At 51.5% G+C, this 21,692-nt stretch overlaps 1 protein-coding gene across 1 annotated transcript in view; it reads left to right on the top strand.

Annotated features, from left to right (window-relative positions):
* Positions 1-1,059: 1,059 nt before the first annotated feature.
* The window catches only part of PRR12 (proline rich 12), a 53,465-nt gene continuing 32,832 nt past the window's right edge, over positions 1,060-21,692 (top strand). The window contains exons 1-4 of the mRNA XM_063138385.1: positions 1,060-1,306; positions 12,194-12,306; positions 13,997-14,158; positions 16,439-19,926. Coding sequence (XP_062994455.1) covers positions 1,221-1,306; positions 12,194-12,306; positions 13,997-14,158; positions 16,439-19,926 — 3,849 coding nt within the window. The 5' untranslated portion in view covers positions 1,060-1,220. The remainder of the gene's footprint in view (positions 1,307-12,193; positions 12,307-13,996; positions 14,159-16,438; positions 19,927-21,692) is intronic.

Here is a 21,692-nt window from a genome sequence, read left to right as displayed (position 1 = left end):
CCAGTCGGAGTTGACTCTGCCATAGTTTGCTGCAACATTTTGAAGGCTGTTCACATGTCTGAAAAGGTCCAGTAAAATATAAGTGTCATCGCTCTGAAGGGCAAGTTCACCACGTCTTTTGGGGCATGTGAATACCCTTCAAACGTTACAGGAACCCTTGCTGGCTACTTCATAGTGTAAAAGTGTTCAGGGGACACGTTCCAAACTCCCAGCAACAATCCTCAACGACACTTTCTCTGTCCACCTCCGTGTTAAGTTTGCCTATTTAACTCCTGGAAATTAAGGCACAAGGGCTTCAGCGCTGCTCGGCAAAAGTTCCCTCCAGCTCTGTCACTCCTTCTCCCTCCAACAGTTCTGCCCCATTCCCTCCAGCCTTTCCTCCTTTACTATTCTCTGCTCCGGCCCCTCTCCATCCCTCTGTTCCCGCTTCTTCTGGCTCATCCCCTCCTCCCCGTATTTCTCCGCCGCCTGCCCGCCTGCCTGCCTTCCCGCCTGCCTTCCCTCCATCCACCCTTCCACGTCCTGTCCTGTCCGGACTTGGCCCCGTTCCTTCCATCCCATCCATTCGCCGTGCGCCTTTGTCCTTTCCCCCTGTTCTTGCCCACTCCGTCCATCCTTCGCTCGCTCCTGCTCCTGCTCCTGAGCCGCCGCCTCGCTCCCTTCTCCCCACCCGTCTCCTGGCTGCCCCTTCTCCTTCCTGCTCCATTTCCTGCATTTCTCTCCGACTCCGTGTTTCTCCCTCAGTGTGTCCCTGTCTCTTCCTCCCTTCCCTTCCCTTCCCTTCCAGCCATCCCTCCGTCTGTCCACCATCCTTCCATCCCTCCGTCGCTCGCTCGCTCGCTCGCTCCCTCCTCCTCTCCTCAGCACGGGATTGTGGGAGGAAGCGGAGCGGAGCGCAGACAGACGCCCAGCGAACATGGCTGCACCATGAGCCGCCTCCCAGAGGCTCGCCACCGCCGCCGCTGCCTCCTCCTCCAGCCGCCCCAGCGCTAGCGCCAGCCCGCGGCTTGAGCCGAGGCCGAGCGGGGCAGCGCGGCGGCCGAGGGGGGGAGGAGGAGGCGGCGGCGGAGGGACCCCCCTCCCTCCACGATCTCCTCCCCGATTCCCCCCCCACGACCGACGCCGTGGGGGGAGGCGCAGGGGGGGCCCAGACCCAGCGGAGAGACGGACCGACGGACGGAGGCCGGCCCCAGGCGCCCGCTCCCCGGCGCCCCCTCCCCATGGATAGGAACTACCCCAGCGCCGGCTTCGGGGATCCGCTGGGCGCCGGCCCGGGATGGAGCTACGAGCGCTCGGCCAAGGCCAGGTCAGGCCTCCAGGGCTGGGGGTGCTGGGGATGGCGGGGAGGGCAAGGGAGCCCCCCGCCCGGGCAGCGCCGCCGGAGAGACCGGGCTTTGCGGGGAGCAAGGAAGGAGCCCCCTCCCCCTCCAGCCCCTCCTTCGCCTCTCCACAGGCCGCCCTCTCTGGGCCTGGGAAAGTGGGGGGCAGGGGGAAGGGGAGGGCGCAGGAGGGAGCCCTTCGGAGAGAAGAATGCCGAAGGGCAGGCTTTTGCCCCTGTGCCCGAGGCATGGCATCTACGGGGGAGGGGGGTGGGTGCGATGTTGGGAACTTCCTCGCGTTGGGAGGGTTGCCTTGTGCAAGCGGGGGGGGGGGGGGAGAAGGAGGCGGCGGCGGCGGCGGCGGCCTGTGTTGAGAGCCTCTAGGCCATGCAGTGGAATGGGGGACCCACTGAGGCACACAGCTCCCCTGGGCGGCGGGGAAGGGAGGGGGAGAAACGGGACAGAAATGTGTACAAAGGGCAAGGGGTGCAAGGGCAGGGGCCGATCCTTGTTTCTCCCCGTGCACAGCAAGCCCACAAACCTCTGCAGGGAGAAAGTATTTTAATTCCATGCAGGTGAGAGGAGTCACACACACACACACACACAGAGAGAGTGTGATGATGGCTTTGGGATTTCTTCTCTTTTCTTCCTGCTCCTAGGGGTGCATGAGTTGAGAGATGTCCACTGGAAGGCACCCCATATCCTATCTATGGAGGAAGGGACATGGCGTTCCATTTCCTATGGGATGAAGCCAGAAGAAGCCTCTGCCCAGTGCTTTGGAGGCAGGGAACTGTTGTACTGGAAACAGAAGCCCTCCTTGGGGCAGTGTTTTTTCTTCTGTACTGGGAGGAGAGCAATTAACCTCCCCCCCCCACTGCATTTACGGAGGCTGTGTGTGTGAGAGAGGGCCTTTTTCAACATTTCAGCATTTATGGCACCCCAAAAGATGTCCTGTGCAAGGCCTCTGTTCTCTTTTTAATTCACAAAGTAGGGGAAGGACTTTAGAAGGGGGAATGGAATGGCCCTGATTTATCCATATGGTGACATGTATGCCACCCCCCTGTATAGGGATGAGAAGGATGCAAATTGTAGCTCATTTTCTTTTGTGTGTGGATATTTAGCCTTGAAGTTGTAGAATATAGGACCAATCCTTGTGGAATGGCAGCATGATGAAGACATGGAGGTGTTTGCGAAGGACTGGATGAGGCTTTCTCTTTAAATGAGGGAGGGAAGTATAGGGCTTTGGAAACCCCCGTTATTCCCACCACCACCTCTGTGAATTAAGACATGGATGGGGGACTCCAGGCCTGTGACTCTCATTATGCTGTGCTTTTAAATAGGGACACTCATCTACTGTGGTTTGCGTGGTTCATGCCCGTAGGGCCATAATTTGTAGAGGAGAGCCACAAAAGATGGGAGTTGGCCTTTAAACCCTTTGGGCTATCTGTTCCTGGGGGTAGTTCTTTCCATTAATATGGAGGGAGATTTGTGGATTCTTTTGTGGATTCCATCAAGTAGGGATTCCAACTTTTGTGGATTCCATCAAGTAGGGATGTGCCCCATTTACCTGGAAAGGCAGGAGAGGGTTGGCTGGATTTTTTTTATTTCTTAAACCCTTCCCCCCCTCCCAATTGCTATCCTTAGATATTAACCCAGTAGCCCTGCTCCCGTCTTTAAGAACTAATGTGTCCTAGATCCTTATAGCAATCTGGACCTCTGTTAGGTCTTTCTCCACTCCTAGAGAGTCCAGGAATGCTGGATCCCATTAACCCACTAGGTACCACTTCCATCTAGTAGGAGCCCGGAGTCCAGGATCTCCCCAATCTCACCTGCACCCTAAAGAATTCAGGAGGGTGGAACATCTCTCACGCTCATCCACTCCTCCGCTCATTCTGTACAACATCCAAGAATTTAATCTTTTGGCATCACGGTCCAGTTTGTGTCTTCATCCCCCTTTCCCAGTCTCGTTGCTTATATAGGTGAGGGGACAGAAGGATAGCACATTATGCTGTATTGTGTCAATTTGTTCCACACCTCTGAGTTACTGTTACACATCGTAATCAACTCCCTAGACGCAACTGCATCGGTGTAAAAATGATCAGCCCCCTTTCTCCAAAGCTGCATCTTAGCAATGGACAAGGGATTTTTGTAAAAACTGTTTGTGCTTGTTATCCTTTGATAAGAAGGCAGTAATCCGAGTCTTGATTTAAATGCAACAGTGGCCGCGGCCCATGTAAGTGTTCCATGTGGTCACTGTCCATCTAATTTAAATGCACTTCCTGCACATATCATCATACATGTGTGCAGTGTTGATACACCAGCGATTTGAGGTCTGGGCGAGTGCGCTGCTCGAGTGCTAGTGCTGTTGGCATGCAGACACTGCACACTCGTGGGCCAGCACATGCATGTTTAAATGAGATGATGCTCTCTGTGGCCAGTGTTTGCACAGGACAGGGGTGGGCCACTTCTGGGCCTCCAGATCTTTTAGCCTGCCTATCCAATGGCAAGGGATCATGGGAGTTGTAGGCCAAAACATCTGGAGGTCCGCAACTGGCCCACCTTGCCATAGGGAATGGGAAGAACCATGGGAGAGGAATGGGATTTTGGGTGATGAGGCTCCTTTGAGTTTCTCTAGGAAGGGAAACAGGGGTCAAGCAAGCATGAAGAAATGAGGCATCAGATACCAGACAAGCTAGCGGAAGGGCTAGCGCTCTTGACCCATGATCAGAGCACTGTTATAACGGTTATTGCAGGAGACATGGATTTAGACACATATATGTATCTCAAATGGGACAAGAATCAGAGCAGGACTACATAAACACTGATCTTTGCCAATGAAGCAAATTGGGAGGCTTCGCTTCTTACCTTCTCATGTTGATGTTGTGTTTCTCCCCCAAAGGAGCAATCCTCCAATGTTGACAAGCATTTGGCTTCTCTCTCTCCCTAAAGCATCTTCTTCCTCCCTTTTCCCCCTTGCCCCTGGGACAAGGGCTACCAAAGGGTGATCCATCATTATGCGATTCGATTACATTTGTGGCACCTTCAACGCTTGTATTTGTGGCTTAGGGAGCCTCAGCATTAGTATGACTAAATTTTGAGAATTCTTGGCCTAGTGAGTTATTGAAGTGTTCCATTTAAGTGTCTAGCATTTCTCTCACGCTATCCTCCTGTTTGCTTGCTGCTTTCAAAAGGGGGTGACCTTTTTGAAGTCGACTGAGAACCCTTCAGCTCCTTTTGAAAGCCCAGGTGTGCATTTGATATGGTGCACGGCGCAGAGGAGGTTTTTTTCCTCTATTGTAAGTTTTAGGAGGTAGTAACAAGGGCACATCTGAGGGTGTGCAGAATACATTTCTGTCAAGTCTTTATTCTCCCTCCGCCCCCATGCAGCAAAACTTTACCTATCTCAGGTTAGCAATCAGGATGTCCAGATCAGATTGAGTTAGGCTTGAGGCCTGGTACTTCTCTCTCTCTTTGCCCTCTGGGTAAGAGGGAGGTTGGTTCTATGGCTATGTCAGCAAATGGCTTTCAGTTAGTCTTGTAAATAAGTCTATAAAAAGTTACTAGCCCACAACATTTGTATTAGTCTGCCTGCCTGCCCAAACATTTTAAAATTGCAGGCACATCACAGGCTAAAAGGAAAGAAAAATGCTGTCTTATAATTTACAAGGCTTCCTGGTCTGGTCATCTGGAGGCGATTCTTAGGTACCACTGGCAACCAGCTGGTGTGATAGAACTGTGTGATGGGTTAGCTTTGTGTCTCAGCTGGTCAGTGCTGGGAAGTGAAGGCTATAATGTCCAGTGGCCTCTTTGGTCTCTAGATTTTCTGTCTTTTGTGTCTTCAGTTTTTGCCATGTTTCTCTTGGCCTTCATTTCCCTCCCCCATCATCCACTGCTGGATCTCTGTCTATCTGTGATTTTATGAGACACATCTCATGCTCTCCTTTGCAAATTTGCTGCTCTTGTTGTGTTATTAGGCCCCTGGGCAGTGATATTTAGTGTGCATGCTTTGGCATTGGCGTGGGTCTCCTGTAGGTGTTGGAGCTTATAGGGCAGATATGGGGAGCCTGTAACCCTCCAGATGTTGTTGGATTCAGCTCCCATCATCCCTTACCATTGGCTAATCTGGCTAAAGCTGATGGAAGTTGCAGTCCAACAACATCTGGAGGACCACACGTTCCCCATCCTAACTACAGGGTGAATGCTCCTTCTTTCATAAATTGTACTTTTATTACCATGCATGCACCTGGATCTTATTTATTCCATGTCATAGTGTGGTTATGTTTTCACCACACATCTGCATATACACACAGGATACAGTTAATGCTTTCTGATGTAGTTGCATGTGGCATGTATTGCTCCTGTAATTGCATTGGAGGTAGTGGCCTGTTGCTGGGGACTGTGTGCAATCTGTAGTTCAAAAGAAAAAGAAAAGAAAAAAGCAGCTCTGGGGCTATTCAAATTTTCTGTCAAGAAAAGCTGATTTCTACAACATGTGTTCTGCTTATTTTGCATAATGGTTATAGCTTCAAATATGGAGGAGAAAGCCCAAGGAGCTAGAGGCAGGCCACAGAGGTCCTTCCTTACCCTGAATAGCCAACTTGGTTTGTCTTCTGAAACCTTGCTAGGTGTGGAGGCCTATCTTCACATCACTAAAACCTTTTGGGGATGTGTGTCTTGCACCTGCTATTAAATCCCGTATTTGCACAGCACCCAAATGTCATGAACTTTTGCCTGTTGCTGGCTCGTAACCCTGCAAGTGGGAATCCTATGGCATGTGCATTGACTGGCAGGCAGGACCGGGCAAAGCTGGTAGTAGGCCCCGGCCAGATGGGAAATGTAGGCCCCATTTCAAACTGCTCATTAAGCATTTTTAAACAGTTCTAAATACATATGAACTAGAATGATTTATAAAAAAGGTAATGGCAAGCACTTTTATTTAGGATGTGTATATGAGTGACCATGAGGAAAGGAAACCGGGTTTGAAAGTTATATTAGAAAGCACATTACGGAGGGCAGGTATGAAAAAAATACATGTATGAAAAAAATACATGTTGCCAAACAGCCATATCAAGAGCCTACCTGCCAGCAAGTGGGGGGGGGTAGTGGAGCCAGTTGGCATGGGCCTACGATTTTGAGGGGGGCTACTCCAAGTCCCCCTGAGCAAAGTTGCTTGATTTTTCTGTTGTTGATGATGAATTTGCCCAAAGAAAAGCACATAAAGCATTTCTGAATGTGAACAAGTGATGTCTTATATACATTTAGGGTGGACCATATGAAAAGGAGGATAGGGCTCCTGTATCTTTAACAGTTGTACAGAAAAGGGGATTTCAGCAGGTGTCATTGGTATGCGTGCAGCACCTGGTGAAATTCCCTCTTCATCCCAGCAGTTAAAAGCTGCAGGAGCCCTGCTGTATTTTGTATCTGCTCACTCTACAAAAGATGGCAGGGCTCCTGCAGCTTTAACTGTTGTGATGAGGAGGGAATTTCACCAGGCACTGCACGCATACCAATGACATCTGCTGAAATCCCCTTTTCTGTACAACTGTTAAAGATACAGGAGCCCTGTCCTCCTTTTCATATGGTCCACCCTAAATGTATATAAGACATCACTTCTTCACATTCAGAAATGCTTTATGTGCTTTTCTTTGGGCAAATTCATCATCAACAACAGAAAAATCAAGCAACTTTGCCCAGGGGGACTTGGAGTAGCTCCCCTCAAAATCGTAGGCTCATGCCAACTGGCCCCACTGCCCCCCCTCTGCCCAGCCCTGCTGGTAGGTAGGCTCTTGATATGGCCCTTGCCACACTACATGTATTTTTTCATACCTGTAATGTGCTTTCTAATATAACTTTCAATCCCGGTTTCCCATTGTATCAGTGACCTGGTTATTTCTGTGCATTGTTTTGCATGCTTCATACACCTTCTTCTCATGGCATTTGCAATTACCAAACAGGCACCTGTAGTTCTTTATGTAATTGCATCTGTAAAGACATCTCTTTGGAGAGGGCATTAGCAGGCTGCACGAATGGGACGGAACACACAGCACCTGCAAATAGATGTGCCCACGGGTCATTCACACTTGAACCCATGTTCTGAGCACGTTTTGTGCAGTACATTTTTACTTGCAGTGGTTGTGTTATGTGTCTTTGTCAAATGAATTACTCTATTGTAACCACTAGATTATGCATTTGTGCAGAGTGTTGCATCTAGGAAGTAGTATGGCTGTCATTGGGCTTCTGAGCATGTGTGCATATTCTGTTAGCTTGTATGGAATCCTGACTGTGTCTATGTTTCTTTAAAATAGTATGTTTCTAGTCCTCATGGATATAGAGTTGATTTGAAAAGGGCCCACATAAACTAATTTGCTCTGCAAAGGTCCTAAAATCTTTCCATGGCACCCCTCTTCTTCCACTCCTGTTTTCCCCTCATCTTATTTGTTAATTCCACTATATATACCAAATTTAAAAATTAGGGGAATTGCAAAGTATGCAAATTATGTCAAACTTGTCTAATGTGTGTCAATTGCATTTTGCTGTTAAAATTCATAGCTACATAATTTTGCAGGCAATTACTACACCTTTGCAGAGAATTCTTCAACTCTGTTACTTCTTCTTTCAGACAGTTGCATGTGCATCTTCGGGTCTGTGTGCAGTCAGTGTTTACTTCCATAATTTGGTACAAACTTATCCATACGTTTCAGGCACTATTAGAAGTGTTGCTACCAAGAGAGGAAGAAATTGGTTTAGTCTTGTAGGCCACAGTACTCTGGGAAAGGTAGTAAAGGTCTTGCTTAGTTTTTTAAAAAACAGCAGCAACGACAATTTAGGAGTAAGGGTGTGTATTTCTCTTTAAAGTGAGGCACCTGTTCTTCAGAGCTCCTCAGTCAGGATAGAAGATGAGGTCAAATACATGATCAGTTTCTTAATCATAGAATCATAGAATAGCAGAGTTGGAAGGGGCCTACAAGGCCATTGAGTCCAACCCCCTGCTCAATGCAGGAATCCACCCTAAAGCATCCCTGACAGATGGTTGTCCAGCTGCCTCTTGAATGCCTCTAGTGTGGGAGCGCCCACAACCTCCCTAGGTAACTGATTCCACCGTCGCACTGCTCTAACAGTTAGGAAGTTTTTCCTGATGTCCAGCTGGAATCTGGCTTCCTTTAACTTGAGCCCGTTATTCCGTGTCCTGCACTCTGGGAGGATCGAGAAGAGATCCTGGCCCTCCTCTGTGTGACAACCTTTTAAGTATTTGAAGAGTGCTCTCATGTCTCCCCTCAATCTTCTCTTCTCCAGGCTAAACATGCCCAGTTCTTTCAGTCTCTCTTCATAGGGCTTTGTTTCTAGACCCCTGATCATCCTGGTTGCCCTCCTCTGAACACGCTCCAGCTTGTCTGCGTCCTTCTTGAAGTGTGGTGCCCAGAACTGGACACAAGACTCTAGATGAGGCCTAACCTCATCTAAGCTGTTTGTATGAATGTATGTTTCTTGCACTGGGGTCTGTATGGCCTTCCCCACCCCAAAGGTTTTGGAGCTGGTAGCAGGGCATGTCCTCAACTCACCCTGAGAGACAGGTCACTCCTCTTCCTAATATCCTGGTGGGAGGAACTGAGAGCTGCTGACTTGCTCAAGGTCTTCTCAAAGCTCCCAGGTCCAATAGCTTATCAGCTGTTGTTGCTCATGTGGTCTGGATTCCTGAAGGGTGCGACCTGCTTCCTCTTGCAAGCAGCTGTGTTGGTTATCGCTGACAGGCCCCTGTAGGTAAGAGCCAGTGCTCTGGGCTGGTGTGGGAGCAGAGATCGGTGCTTGAGTCTGGGAGACCTGAGCTCAAGCACTACCTTTCCCATGCTTTTTTTTACTGCGTGGCCTTGGAAAAGTCATTCACACTCAGACGTGGTTCCTGATCTGTGCAACGGGGACAGGAGTGACCTACATCGCAGTACGGTTGTGAGGGTGAATCACACTACGACTGCAAAGTGCACTACGCTGCAACTGAAAACTAGTATAAGAGCAGAAATGTCTCCCTCTGCAGACACCTGGATCCAGACACCATCTGAATCTTTTGTCTCTTGCTGCTAGCAAAATTACATGCACTTGCCTTGCAGTCTCTGCTAGTAAGGCTTTCCTTGTCATGGCTGCCCATTGAAGTGAGCAGCCCTGTGTGTGTGTGTGTGTGTGTGTCTTAGGATGGTTTTCCATTCAGCTATTGACACTGTCTACTGTAGCAAGCGAGGAATTGAGACAGTGGTGAGGGTGAATGAAAGAGCCTCTTATTTCCTGTTTCCTGTTACCCTTTGCAGAATGGCCCTCTCGTGGCTGCTGCTCTGCCGTCCGTCCTCACACCACTGTTGCACGCAGGCAAGCTGTGTGCAGAGGGTTGCTTGCAGCGGTGGCAGATTGGGCCTCCTCTACCTCTCTGCACCTCGTGTTGCTTTTGTAACTTCCGTCAGTTCCCTGCAAGTCTTCTGCAGGTAGCTGCATTCCTGAGGCAGGCGGGCTTGCTCACTTGTCCACAAGTCACGCCTCCCCTCTATTCCTCTTTGCGATGGGGTGGCGTCCCCTGCGCGGCTTCTCCTGTCCCAGGGCTGTGCTTGCATTTCCTGCGTGGCACGTGCATAATTGTGCCACATGCCTCAACACACACGTTTGGAAGATAAATAACGGTGTGGGGTTGGTTGGGCCCTGGAAGGAGGGGAGTGGCAGCGTTGCACATAATTAGCTACACAGAATGATTCCTAAAGGGAGTCTGGAAGGAGAGAGCATTGGCTTTGCTGCATGGGATCTAAAACTCTGGGGTGTTGTTTAAAGAAGGCTGGGGAGGTAGCAGTGGAGTCTTTTTGTCGATGACTACAATTTTTTAAATACAAATCTTTACAGACTTGTATGAATCACAGACGTTGTTGCCCCAGGTGAATAGCTGACTGCAAAGTTGGTTGAGGCTGCAATCTTGGGCCCGCTTACCTGGGAAGAAGCCCCCTTTGAGTTCAGGGGTTCTTACTTTTGAGTAGACTTGCACAGGATTGCACTGTTTGTTAAATCAGGGCCCAAACTTGGGTTTTTGATAACAGTGGTAGAAACACAGGCTCCGCACACATAGAGGGTAGGATGGTAGGGTGTTGAGAGAACCAGGACTTGTAGCTTCTCTAGAAATGGGGGTGAGTCCCTTAGCTTGGAACAGGTGCTTTGAAGACAGGGCCTGGGAAAGGGATCTTAAAGCATGGAGCTGGAAGCCAGGACTCTCAGGTGTTCAGTTCTCTGACAACAGGCTGCATCATCGGCACAGGGACCAAGCTTTTCTCGTTTTTTAGTGTGTGTGGGAGGGATTTGTACAGATTGTCCAAGGGAAAATGGGCCATTTTGCTTATGTGGGTAGAGAAGAATTGCAGGTAAAGGACAGAAGTCAGCGGTGTCAGGAGCAGGGCTGACGTGATCTGAGTTGCAGGTAAGGACAGCGAGAGCTCAGCAGCACCCACGGTTGAGGAAGCAGGTCAGGATGGAGGGGAAGTCTTCGCCAAGCTGTGTTTTGGCTGCCGGGCTAGACAGCTGCATCTTCCTGCGTGAGTGGAGTGCGTGGGAGGGGTGAGGGGAGGAAGGGATGGAGGCCAGAGGCAGAAGCTGTGGGAAACCAGGAGCTGGGGACTACATTTCCCATCATGGGTTACACGTTCTAGTCCTCTTCTCTGCATATCTGTGGATTGCTAAGGAAAGAAAACAGGGCTAAAGGAGAAAATGTATGGCCAGGAGAATCTTGGACTGTCTCTAAGCATCTGGAAGGGGGAGGGCGTTTTTTCCCCTAGATCTGTGTTGCAATTTTTTCTCCTGTGGCACCTTTTTAGCCTGCGATGTGCTTCACTTTTAGTAATTATTTTGTTCATCTTTGAAAAAGAAAAGGGGGGTCCCATTTCACAGGCGAGGAGGTGATGCCCACGATTGCCCAAGGCCACCTTGAAAGCTCATAGTTGAGCAAGGACCTGAACGTGGGAATGCAAAGACCCCTTGCTTCGTTCAGCTCGAAATCATCGTGTCTGGAATCCTTGGGCAGTACCCTGTTTGGCTCTGGCGGTTGGCAGGACGGGTTTTCCTGGAAAACCAATTGCTCCAGAAAATGCTATCGGCGCTGCTGTAATGGTAGCTTAGCGCTAGCGCTGAATGGGATACTTCCCCCTTGCTTCCTGGCTCTTGGTCACTATTGCAGCTTAGAACGGAAGGCCTTCTGTCAATGAGTGCTGACCCTGTGAGATGTAGGGTGACCATATGAAAAAGAGGACAGGGCTCCTGTATCTTTAACAGTTGTATTGAAAAGGGAATTTCAGCAGGGGTCATTTGTATATATGGAGAACCTGGTGAAATTTCCTCTTCATCACAGCAGTTAAAGCTGCAGGTGCCCTGCTCTCTTTTAAATCTGCTCACTCTAGTATAGCTCCTGCACCTTTAACTGTTTTGAGGAAGAGGGAATTTCACCAGGTTCCCCATATATACAAATGACACTTGCTGAAATTCCCTTTTCTATGCAACTGTTAAAGATACAGGAGCCCTGTCCTCCTTTTCATATGGTCACCCTGTTTAAAGTATGCTGGGTGGGTAAACTGATCTCACTTATATTAGGAACATAGGAAGCTGCCTTCTACGGAGTCAGACCCTTGGTTCATCTAGCCCAGTATTGTCGACACTGACTGGCAGCAATGACTCTCCAGGGTTTCAGATGGGATTCTTTCCTAGCCTCACCTGAGAAGCCGGGGATCGAACCTGGGACCTTGTGCATGCAAAGAGCTTCGGCTATGGGGCGGTATATAAATGTAATAAATAAATAAATAAAGTATGTGGTCTATCACACTGAGCTGTGGCCCTGTCTGACCTTCTGTTTGTCTCTCCTTCAGCTTGGTGTACGGCGGATCCCGGAGCTCACACCCAGACACAGATATCTTACATCGCCAAGCGTACGCCACCCCTCATCCTCTTCAGGGCTACGCCACAAACCACCACCCGGCAGGTACTGTGTTCATCACTCTCTCCTTGATGTCTGTATGCATCACGTGTTTTAGCCCAGCTTCCCCTTCCTCTCCCTGCCCCCCATCCCAATTTTATATGCCCTTTCTGTGCATACAAGAGTGGCCATCTTACCCACGTTCCCTTGCCCATGGTCTGGCTTTGTTTCACTTGTTTTGCTGCACCCTTTCAGGGCCAAACTGCATGTAATATTGATAGGTTGTTCATTTTCTGCACATAGCGCAGAGCACACTTTTGTTTGCTCAAAAGCAGGGACAGAGGTGGGGGGATCTGAATTGGGACAGTGGCACAGGAGAGGGGGGCAGGGACTGACCCTTTCTTCCAAGCTGTTTTCCCACTAAAAATCCCCCCACCCCTGGCCAAGCTGCTGTTCAATTTTGACAGTCCTCCCCACCCCCCCTAGTTTTCCTGCTCCAGTGTCCTTAGCTGCCTCGGACCCCTTCAGCTGGAATGATGGGGTACATATTTTCTAAAATAAATAAATCGCTTTTGCCTCAATCTCACCCCTGGTAACTGCGTTTGGTTAAAAGAGAATGTGTCTTATGCTAAGCATGTAAAAAGTAATGTGTAATCTGGTCCACAGTCCCCTGGCCTCCACAAGAGGCAGTTTCTTTTACCTCCAGCCAATCTTACCCTACACTTCCAGTTCCTCATCTGTCCTTCACCCCACCCCATCAAGCTACCTGTTTGGTCATCAGGTTCTCATTTCCCCCATTCTGTCTGTATGTGCCTGGCTCTTGGTGGATCCTCTCCTTCCCAAACAAACAAACAAAATCCCTGTGGTTAGTTCATCCTGTAATGCCTATATTTGCTTAGTCTCTCCATGGTCCCTCTGACACTAACCCATACAATTTATCTTCCTGTCACCTTTTGATGTGTCAAATGGACACATCAATGTTATGTACAAACCAGGCCAGTGTGAAGGAGAAGATAAATGTTCTCCTTCGCACTGGCCTGGCTTGTACATAACACTAAACCATGGTGTGGTTTGTTGAAACGTGGCATGGTGTTGTGCCTGAATGCATGCCCGCAAACAAGCTATGATTTGTTAACCAGCTGCAAACCACAAATAGAAGCCTTGGTTTGTTGTTGGCTTAAAGAGTATGGCTGGTTTAAATCATAGTTTGTTGTGATGTCTGAACCCAGAATGATGGCTTTTTCCTGGTTTGTTTGTGCTGCTGACTGCTATGAAACAAAGGAGCCTGAAAAAGCAGCCTGAAAATGGAACGGTTCTGAAGGGTGGCAAAGTAGGCAGGAGAGAACAAACCATAAATAGGGAAAACAAACTGCAGTAACAAATCAGAAATAGGGAAAATGAGCAGTGAATGTTTATTGTTTGTTTGCTTGCCTGCATGAAAGTGGGGCCATTCACACACCAGAACAAGCCAGGGTTGTTGTGCTCCATCTCTGTGTTGTTTAGGCTTGTATGTGAACTGGGAACTCTTGGTTGTTGTGGGGGAGATAGGCCAGAGTTAAACCCCAAACCATGGTTAACATAAACCATGACTTAGTGTTACATGTGAACACCGCCACCAACTCAAGATGGCAAACAGTAGTAAAATACAGAAAAGACAATCTCAATTAAAGCATGAAAACAAATGAATTAAAAACACAGCAATAAAACTTTCAGCGTTTCTCCTTCTCCTTTCTCTTTTTCCCATTGTCTTCGTCAGGTCTTTCTGGCCTATTCGAGACAGGGCTCCATCATGCCAGCAGTGCCACCCCGGATGCCTCCGTCATGAACCTCATCTCGGCACTGGAGTCCCGGGCACCGCAACCAGGCCCTTCTGCCTCCTCCCTGCTCTCCCAGTTCCGCACCCCATCCTGGCAAACAGGTAAACCGCTCTGGGGCACCTCACAGCATCACAGGAGGGAGGGCAGGGGCCTTTCACTCATTGCAGGACGCGTTGAGCTTTGTCCTGGATTGACTGTAGCAGTGTCAGTGATAGGGCTTGACCATAAGGCCAATGTTTTAGCAGACAGGTTTCAATTCAAGGGCGTTCAGGCAAAGGCAGAAGCGATCAAGAAAAGTGACCAAGCAGTCCAATATATGGAGCCAGGCAAAACAGGAGTGATCAAATGGGCAAAAAGTCAAAGCACAGGTGAGCACAGTATAGGGAGTCAGGAAAAGCAGGAGTAGTCAAACAGGCAGCTGTCAGACACAGGCCATGGCTAGACCTAAGGTCTATCCCCGGATTGTCCTGGGGTCAAACCTGTTCATCTAAGTGCCACACAGGGCATCCAGCGCTCAGGCAGGGATGATCCTGGGATAAACCTTAGGTCTAGCTGTGGCCACAGTTAGGCAGTCAGATACATACACGATCCAGTGGCAGAGTCAAGCAGAAGTCTGTAGCACAGAGGTTCAAGCACCAGGCAGCAGAAGCTGGGGAGATGTTGTTTCCAGCAACTAGCAAGTTCTGACTGAAGGCTTTTAACCACGAAAGCTGCTGTCCCTTAGAGCTCTCGGGCCAGAGCCCTACTCAAGAGGAGTTGCTTTCTCCTGATGAGACCTTGGTAAGCAAGCACTCCTTCTTACAGGAGGCCCTCCTGGCTTGTTGCTTGTGGTGACAATGCTCCTGGGGGTCCGGGGTTGTTCAGCCTCGGCCGCAGGGTCAGAGTTTCCTTCCCCTGACAGGGAAGGACCTAGCACCAACTTCCTTAAAGGCCCAGGCTCTTCCTGGTGTGGTGCCAGCGACTGAACTAGTGTGCCTTTTGGTTTCTGAAGATTCTAGTTCTTTCTCCGAGGAGGATTCCTCTATAAGGGCATGACAAGCTTCCATGGAGGGTTTGCATTGGTCCACTAATGTATCTTTGATGGCTGGGATCTGGTGGTTGTATCTTGTCTCTTGACAAGGAAAAACCTATGTTGTTGGGCCATGACTCTTTGTTGGGACAATATGTAGCTGACATGTATTGGCTCAGTTCGGACAACACGTTAGTCGACAGTGGTTTTAGAACTCCACGGTGGAGTTCTTACACCACCGTTGAGAAACGTGATGTCTGGTGGGAAAATTCCACGCAATGGTGGAGGTGTTTTTTGGAAAGCACTCCACGCAGAATATCCATGCTGTGTAGAGGAGAGTTCCTGCACAACCGTTGTGTTGCGGGTACTGTGGAGTTTTCTGTTGTGTTGTGTTGATTTTTCCCACTGGCTACAGAGTTCCCTGGGAAGAGCAGCGAAAGCGGCGAGTGCCGCTCTAGGAGATCATTTTTTAGCAGCAGTGGCTGATGGGGTACTATTGGGAGGACCAGGGGAGGAGAGAGGGTGGAGAAAATGTCAGTCAGACGTCACAGTGGATTTTACTCAACTGCATGGTAACCCACAGTCACACAACAGTGGAGTTAGAACATGTGTGGGGAGTACCTCTTAAAAACTCAACCATTGAGTGGAGTTTTCAGATTGCGTTGACTGAAGTGTTGTCCAAACTGAGCCACTGAGTCTATCTAGCCCAGGGGAGGAGAAACTTGGGTCTGCAGGCCAAATCTGGCCCTCTTGAAGTTCTCCAGCTGGCCACGCTCACCTTCCCCTTTCCTTTGACCACCGATCAACAGGTGGCTTCTCAGCTTTTGCGCTGTTTCCCCCCCCCCCCCCATTCTAACAGGTTGAAAGGCCTCTCCTAAGCCTTAGCTACTGGCAGCAACAGCTTTATGCTAAATAGGCTGTTGTTTTTGGCCCCTCCCCTTCACCTTTTGCCCCGCCCACCCATGAGATGTGGCCCCCGAGAGCTTCTCCAGAATGGAATTCGGCCCTTCAGCTGAAGGAGGTTCCCCACCTCTGATCTAGCTCAGTATTGTCCACTCCGACTAGCAGCTGCTCTCCAAATCCTTGCACGAGATGTATTTTCCCACATCCCTTTTTAACTGGAGATTGAACCTGGGACTGTCTGCATGCAAAGCATGCGCTTTTCCCCTGAGCTATGGTGGGGAGGGGGAAAGAGCCTGCCTTGCTGTGGCTCTGCCTCTCAGGATTGTCTTTTGTGGACCCTTTGGGCACAGCTGATGTCTCCTCCTTACAATCCCTCTCGGAGTAGGCAACGCTTGGTGCCTCCTTTGCGGATGGCCGATCACATCTGCCCGGAAGTGCCTAACCCGTCGCTCTTGTTCCTTCCTTCCAGCCATGCACACTCCAGCGCCGGCCGAGCTCTTCATCTCGGGGGCCCTCCCCGGCTCCGGCACCTTCCCCTCCTCCTCGGCGCTCTCTGCGTACCAGCACCCGGCCTCCTTCAGCGGGCGCAGCTTCCCGGTCACTTCCTCGCTCACCCTGCAGGACGCTACCTTCAGCCCCACTTCCAATGGCCTCCTGTCTCCGCACGACCCCCTGCTTCACATCAAGTCCTCCCAACCCAGCGTCCCTTCGTCTCTCAGCTTTGACCGGCTGGGCAGCGCGGTGCTGGGCACAGGCTTGCCCTCCCAAAGCTCGGCTTACCGGAGCGCCCAAGAGTCGGCTTCCCGCCACCTCCCCTCCCAGTTCAACCTCCTGTCGTCCTCGCTGGGGCCGTCAGATCAGACTTCCCAGCTTTACAACACCTCCGTCTTCTCCAGCTCGCCTGCCTCCTCCATCGAACGGGCCATCCCACGGCAAGACAGCGTGATCAAGCATTACCAGCGGCCCTCCAGCGCTCAGCCGCAGCTGCCGGCCGCCCATTCCCTTCAGCACTACCTGAGCTGCGGGGGCAGCTACCAGCAGATGCCGCACCGCTCCAGTCTCTCCTGCAGCCCCTTGGGCGAGCAGTCCCCTGCCAGCAGCGAAGGCTCCCAGCAGCAGAAGACCCCCCAAGCCACCCGGCAAGAGCCCTCGCAAAGCTACCGTCCCATCATCCAGTCCCCTGGCTACTCGGGGACGGCCTCGTCGTCGAAATCCAAGAGCTACTCGGCCTCCCGCCAGCCGCCCCGCTCCACAGCCACGCCCAAGTGCCAAAGCAACTACAGTTCGTCCACCCCCAAGCCCAGCTCGGTCATCTCGAGCCAGTCGCAGGCTTATTCGCCCGGTCAGCCCCAGAGCCTGCTCTCCATGAGCCAAACGCAGAGTTACTCCGTCAGCCAGTCACAGAATCTCTCTTCGGTCAGCCAGGCCTCGCAAGGCTTCAGCAGCAACCAGGCCCAAGACCTCACGAGCGTGAGCAAGGCTCAGAGTTACTCGACGAGCGGGCAGGCCCAGCAGGGGCAGGCCGGGCAGGCCGGTCAAGGGCTGCAGACCTGTCAGAATCAGACCTACTCGCCCGAGCAGCTGCAAGGCCTGTCGTCCGTCGGGTACAGTGTCCAGGCCGAGCCCCACGTCTCTGTCAGCCAGACGCCGAGCTACGTCCCGGCTCACTCGCAGGGCATGCCCACTGCCAGCCCGTCACTGAGTTACAGCACCGGCCACTCTCCGGCCATGCCAGGGCACAGCCAGTCCATCGGCTACTCGCACAGCCAGAACCTCCCCGACTCAAGCCCATCCCAGATCATCCGGCCTCTCCAGTCGCCCACCGCGAACCGGCCCCAGAGCGTGGCGTCGCCCGGGCAGTCCCAGAAGTACCTCACGTCCGTGCTATCTCCTTCGTTCATGCAGACGGCCCACACCCAGAGCTACCAGAGTTCCCAGGGGGGCTTGGAAAGGGCAGCGTCTTACGGGAAGGCCAAGGCCGACTCAGACCTACTGTCGTCGGAGCGGACGGAAGACGAGGACTTCTTGATCCAGCACCTGCTGCAGTCTCAGAGCCCGCCCAGGGTGCCCACCGAAGGCATGGTGGAGTGCGAGGAGAGGGCCGGGAAAGGGATGGGGTACGAGCTGAGCAAGACGGAGGAGCGCTACCACTTGCAGAGTGTCATCCGGACCAACTCCAACCTGGACAACCAAGGCTTGGAGATGTCCCTGCAGAGCTTAAAGGACAAGAAGAAAGGGGAGAGGCCCAAGGAGTACCCACACACCCGCTCGACGCCTGAGTCTTTGGCCACCTCCGTGGTCCATTTCAGCCACCAGGCGGGCTCCATGGACTCTTATGGGCAAGACATGAAGAAGTCAGTGGAGCAGCACCTCCAGGGTGGCCACATGGACGCGGGCAGCAAGGAGATCGCCCAGGCCCACTCCTACCTGCAGAAGACTCCGGAGCACGCCCCCCAGCCTCACCCCATGGAGCCCCATGGGCTGATGCCTGGGCAGCAGGGGGGCACCCTGATGCTGGACTCCCCTCCCGACCTGCCCCCTCTTTCCCTCTCGCAGCAGCAGCAGCAACAGCAGCAGTCCCAGCTGCTCCAGTCGGTGCTGACGCACACCCAGAGCCAGCTACACTCTCGGGGGAAGGTGCGCACCCCGCTGGATGTCCACCTGATGGAGCCGCAGCGCATGCACCCGGCCGAGGCGCCCTCGCCCCAGCTCCAGATGCAGGCCCTGGAGGCCCACCTGCACCAGGCCCACGTGCGCTCCCAGGGCATGGAGGCGCAGCTGCTCGAGTCGCAGCAGTCCCCCCGGCTCCAGGGGCAGCTGCAGCAGGAGCGGATGCAGTCCGAGGGCATGGAAGTGATGCCCCAGGGCAACCTCTCCCAGTCGCAAGAGATCCAGGACTTCCTGGAGCCGGAGTTGAGCTTGGAGTCGCACCTGGGCCAGAGCGGGGCGGTGCAGGGTCAGCAGCACCTCCTGCCCGACGCCAGCCTGGACCCCGACTCTTCGCAGCAAGTCCCCCAAGGCCAGCTGGAGGGCAAGGACCAGTTCGAGAGCCCCAGCCCACAAGGGGCCAAGCAGCGCTTCGTCCCCCTCACCTCCATCTGCTTCCCGGACTCGTTGCTGCAAGACGAAGACCGCAGCTTCTTCCCGGGCATGGAAGACATGTTCGGGCCGCCTCCCTGCGCCGGGGACGAGTTCCCCAAGCCGGATGACGGCACGCAAGGCATGGAGAGGGGAGAGGGGATGAAAGGGGGAGGCTACGACATGATGCAGGGGGGGCAAGGGTACCAGAGCTACTGCCCGTCGGAAAGCGGGGACGGGACGCACCTGGGGCTGGATTCCGTGTCGGTGAAGCACGAACTGCCCTCGACGGTCAACACGGAGCAGCTGGGGCTGATCCAGTCCGGCCAGCACGGGACGGCTCCGGTGTCAGAGTCCAAGTCGGGCCTGACGTCGCCGATCTTCTGCTCTTCCAAGCCCAAGAAGCTGCTGAAGACCTCGTCCTTCCACTTGCTCAAGAAACGGGAGCCGTCCTTCCAGCCGCCCAAGAAGAACTACGCCCAGGAGTATGAGTTCGAAGACGACGAGGACAAGGAGGACGTCCCGGCCGACATCCGCCTCAACAGCCGCCGGCTGCCCGACCTGCTGCCCGACCTCATTTCCAGCTGCCGGACCAACCGGACCAGCCTCAGCCCCATGGGCGACATAGACTTCTGCCCGCCCAACAGCGGCCTCATGGAGGGGCCCAAGCGACGGGGCCGCAAGCCCACCAAGCCCAAGCGAGAGGGCCCGCCCCGCCCCCGGGGGAGGCCCCGCATCCGGCCCCTGACTGAACCGCCCCACGGCGTGGCTCACGACGGCACCAAGAAGCCCCGTGGCCGGGGGAGAGGGAGGGGCAAGAAAGCCGGGGAGGAGGGGGTTGAACCAGGAGCAGGCTTGGAGTCCCTCAAACCACTCAAGGTAAGCTGGGAGCGTGAGGAGGCGGACTTTCTCTATTAAGTAGTGAGGCTTCACGGTAAGGAAGGGACCCTTTTTTTTTCCCAGAAGGGCACGGCACTGAGGTAAAAGGACAGGCTGTGCATGGCATCCGGCTTGGTAGAGTAGTTCAGGTGGAGAGTGGACTAGTGAGAGGACCTAGGAGGCCGCTTTCAGCCAGGTCAGGCAACTGGTCCATCTAGCCCAATACTGTCTTCACCGACGTAGGCGTGAGTCTTTTCCATCACTTTCTACCGGAGCCTTTTTAACTGTTGATGCTGGCGGTTGAACCTGGGACTTCCTGTCTGCAAAGTGGGAGCTCTGCCACTGAGCTGTGACCATGACCCTCTTCCTTAGGGGAAGGTGTAGGCCTTTGTGGCTCCTGAGGCTGCTGGCTCCGATCCACTGGAGAGGCGTTTACATGGCGTGAACTAATCTGTGACAACTTCAAGGGGATTCAGACGTACCGTAGAAGCGCGGCAGGATTACTGCCAAAAAATTGCTCATACGGGATCAGGGCTCCGAATCACTGCAATAATGTTTGAACCTGCTTCCCAGATTCTACACCAATGGGAACGGCTCTTGTAGAAATGTTCCGCCAATGTCTCTAACCTACAACATTACCCATCCTTTTGGCAGTGTCTATGTTCATGGGTGTGTGTGTGTGTGTGTGTGTGTGTGTGTGTATATATATATATATATATATATATATATATATAGTTTTAGATTCAGAGTTGTTTATTTGTATACAGTCATCAAACCATCACAAAACAAACATTTAAGAAAAGATACTAGGTATCAATACAATGATAACATATTTACATAATGTTGCACACCCAGGTCATACAGAATACACTTAAAATTCTGGATCTCTAGTTAAAATAAGTAAAATTTACACAAATCTGTACAAAATTATATAAACTTGCTTTCGAATGTAAAAGTTTTGAATCTCCCTGACAAGGCGCAGTGTTCTCCTTTAAGAATTTCCACCTAACACCAATGACTGTAGATGGGAAATGTGGTGTCTTTGCAGTTAGATATTTGTCTTGCCCACAAAGCAGATAGATTACAGTCTCATGGAAGGATTTCCCCCAAAATCTCTCTGAAATCTGACCCAAATATTGTTCTCTTAACACATTCTACAAAGGACAATATATAATAATATGTACAACGTCTTCCACCTGTTTTAAGCCACAAGGTCAGCTACGCTCAGGATACGGCCTATTACGGTATCTTCTTTCTGACAGAGCTGAAGGCATCAGATTTAACGGAGCTTTAGTAAAGGCCATCCTATCTCTAAGTCTCTGCAAATCCTTTGAATAACAAGGTAGACCAAAAGGAGTGTAAGAGAAGTTCTTATACAATAGCAATGTTTTAGAAACGGATATAGGTCTTCTGTCCATCTGTAAGGATACGTCAGTCAATCTCTGCCTTAGAAACCTTTTGGTTCTTAGAAATCCCTTTCTTATGTGTAGATTACTTAAGTGTCAGAGTTGCACATGGAAGGGGGAAGCTGAATGACTGACTATAGCAGTCCATTCAAGATAGGGTAATTGGATGATGTGGGAGATTATTATTTATTTATTTCACTTCTATACTTCCCAATAGCTGAGGCTCTCTGGGTGGTTCCCAACAATGTTTTTAAAAATACAGCATCCAGGTGTGCTTGATTCTGTGCTTAAGATAGGACTATGCAAATAAATACTTTATCCAAAGTCATAGTCACTGTGCCGGTATAAAGATATTTTGGC

The sequence above is a fragment of the Elgaria multicarinata genome, chromosome 11 (assembly GCF_023053635.1).
Source record: "Elgaria multicarinata webbii isolate HBS135686 ecotype San Diego chromosome 11, rElgMul1.1.pri, whole genome shotgun sequence".
Classification (NCBI taxonomy): domain Eukaryota; kingdom Metazoa; phylum Chordata; class Lepidosauria; order Squamata; family Anguidae; genus Elgaria; species Elgaria multicarinata.
Note: the sequence above shows the minus strand (reverse complement) of the source record. Positions and strands in the feature narration are given on the sequence as shown.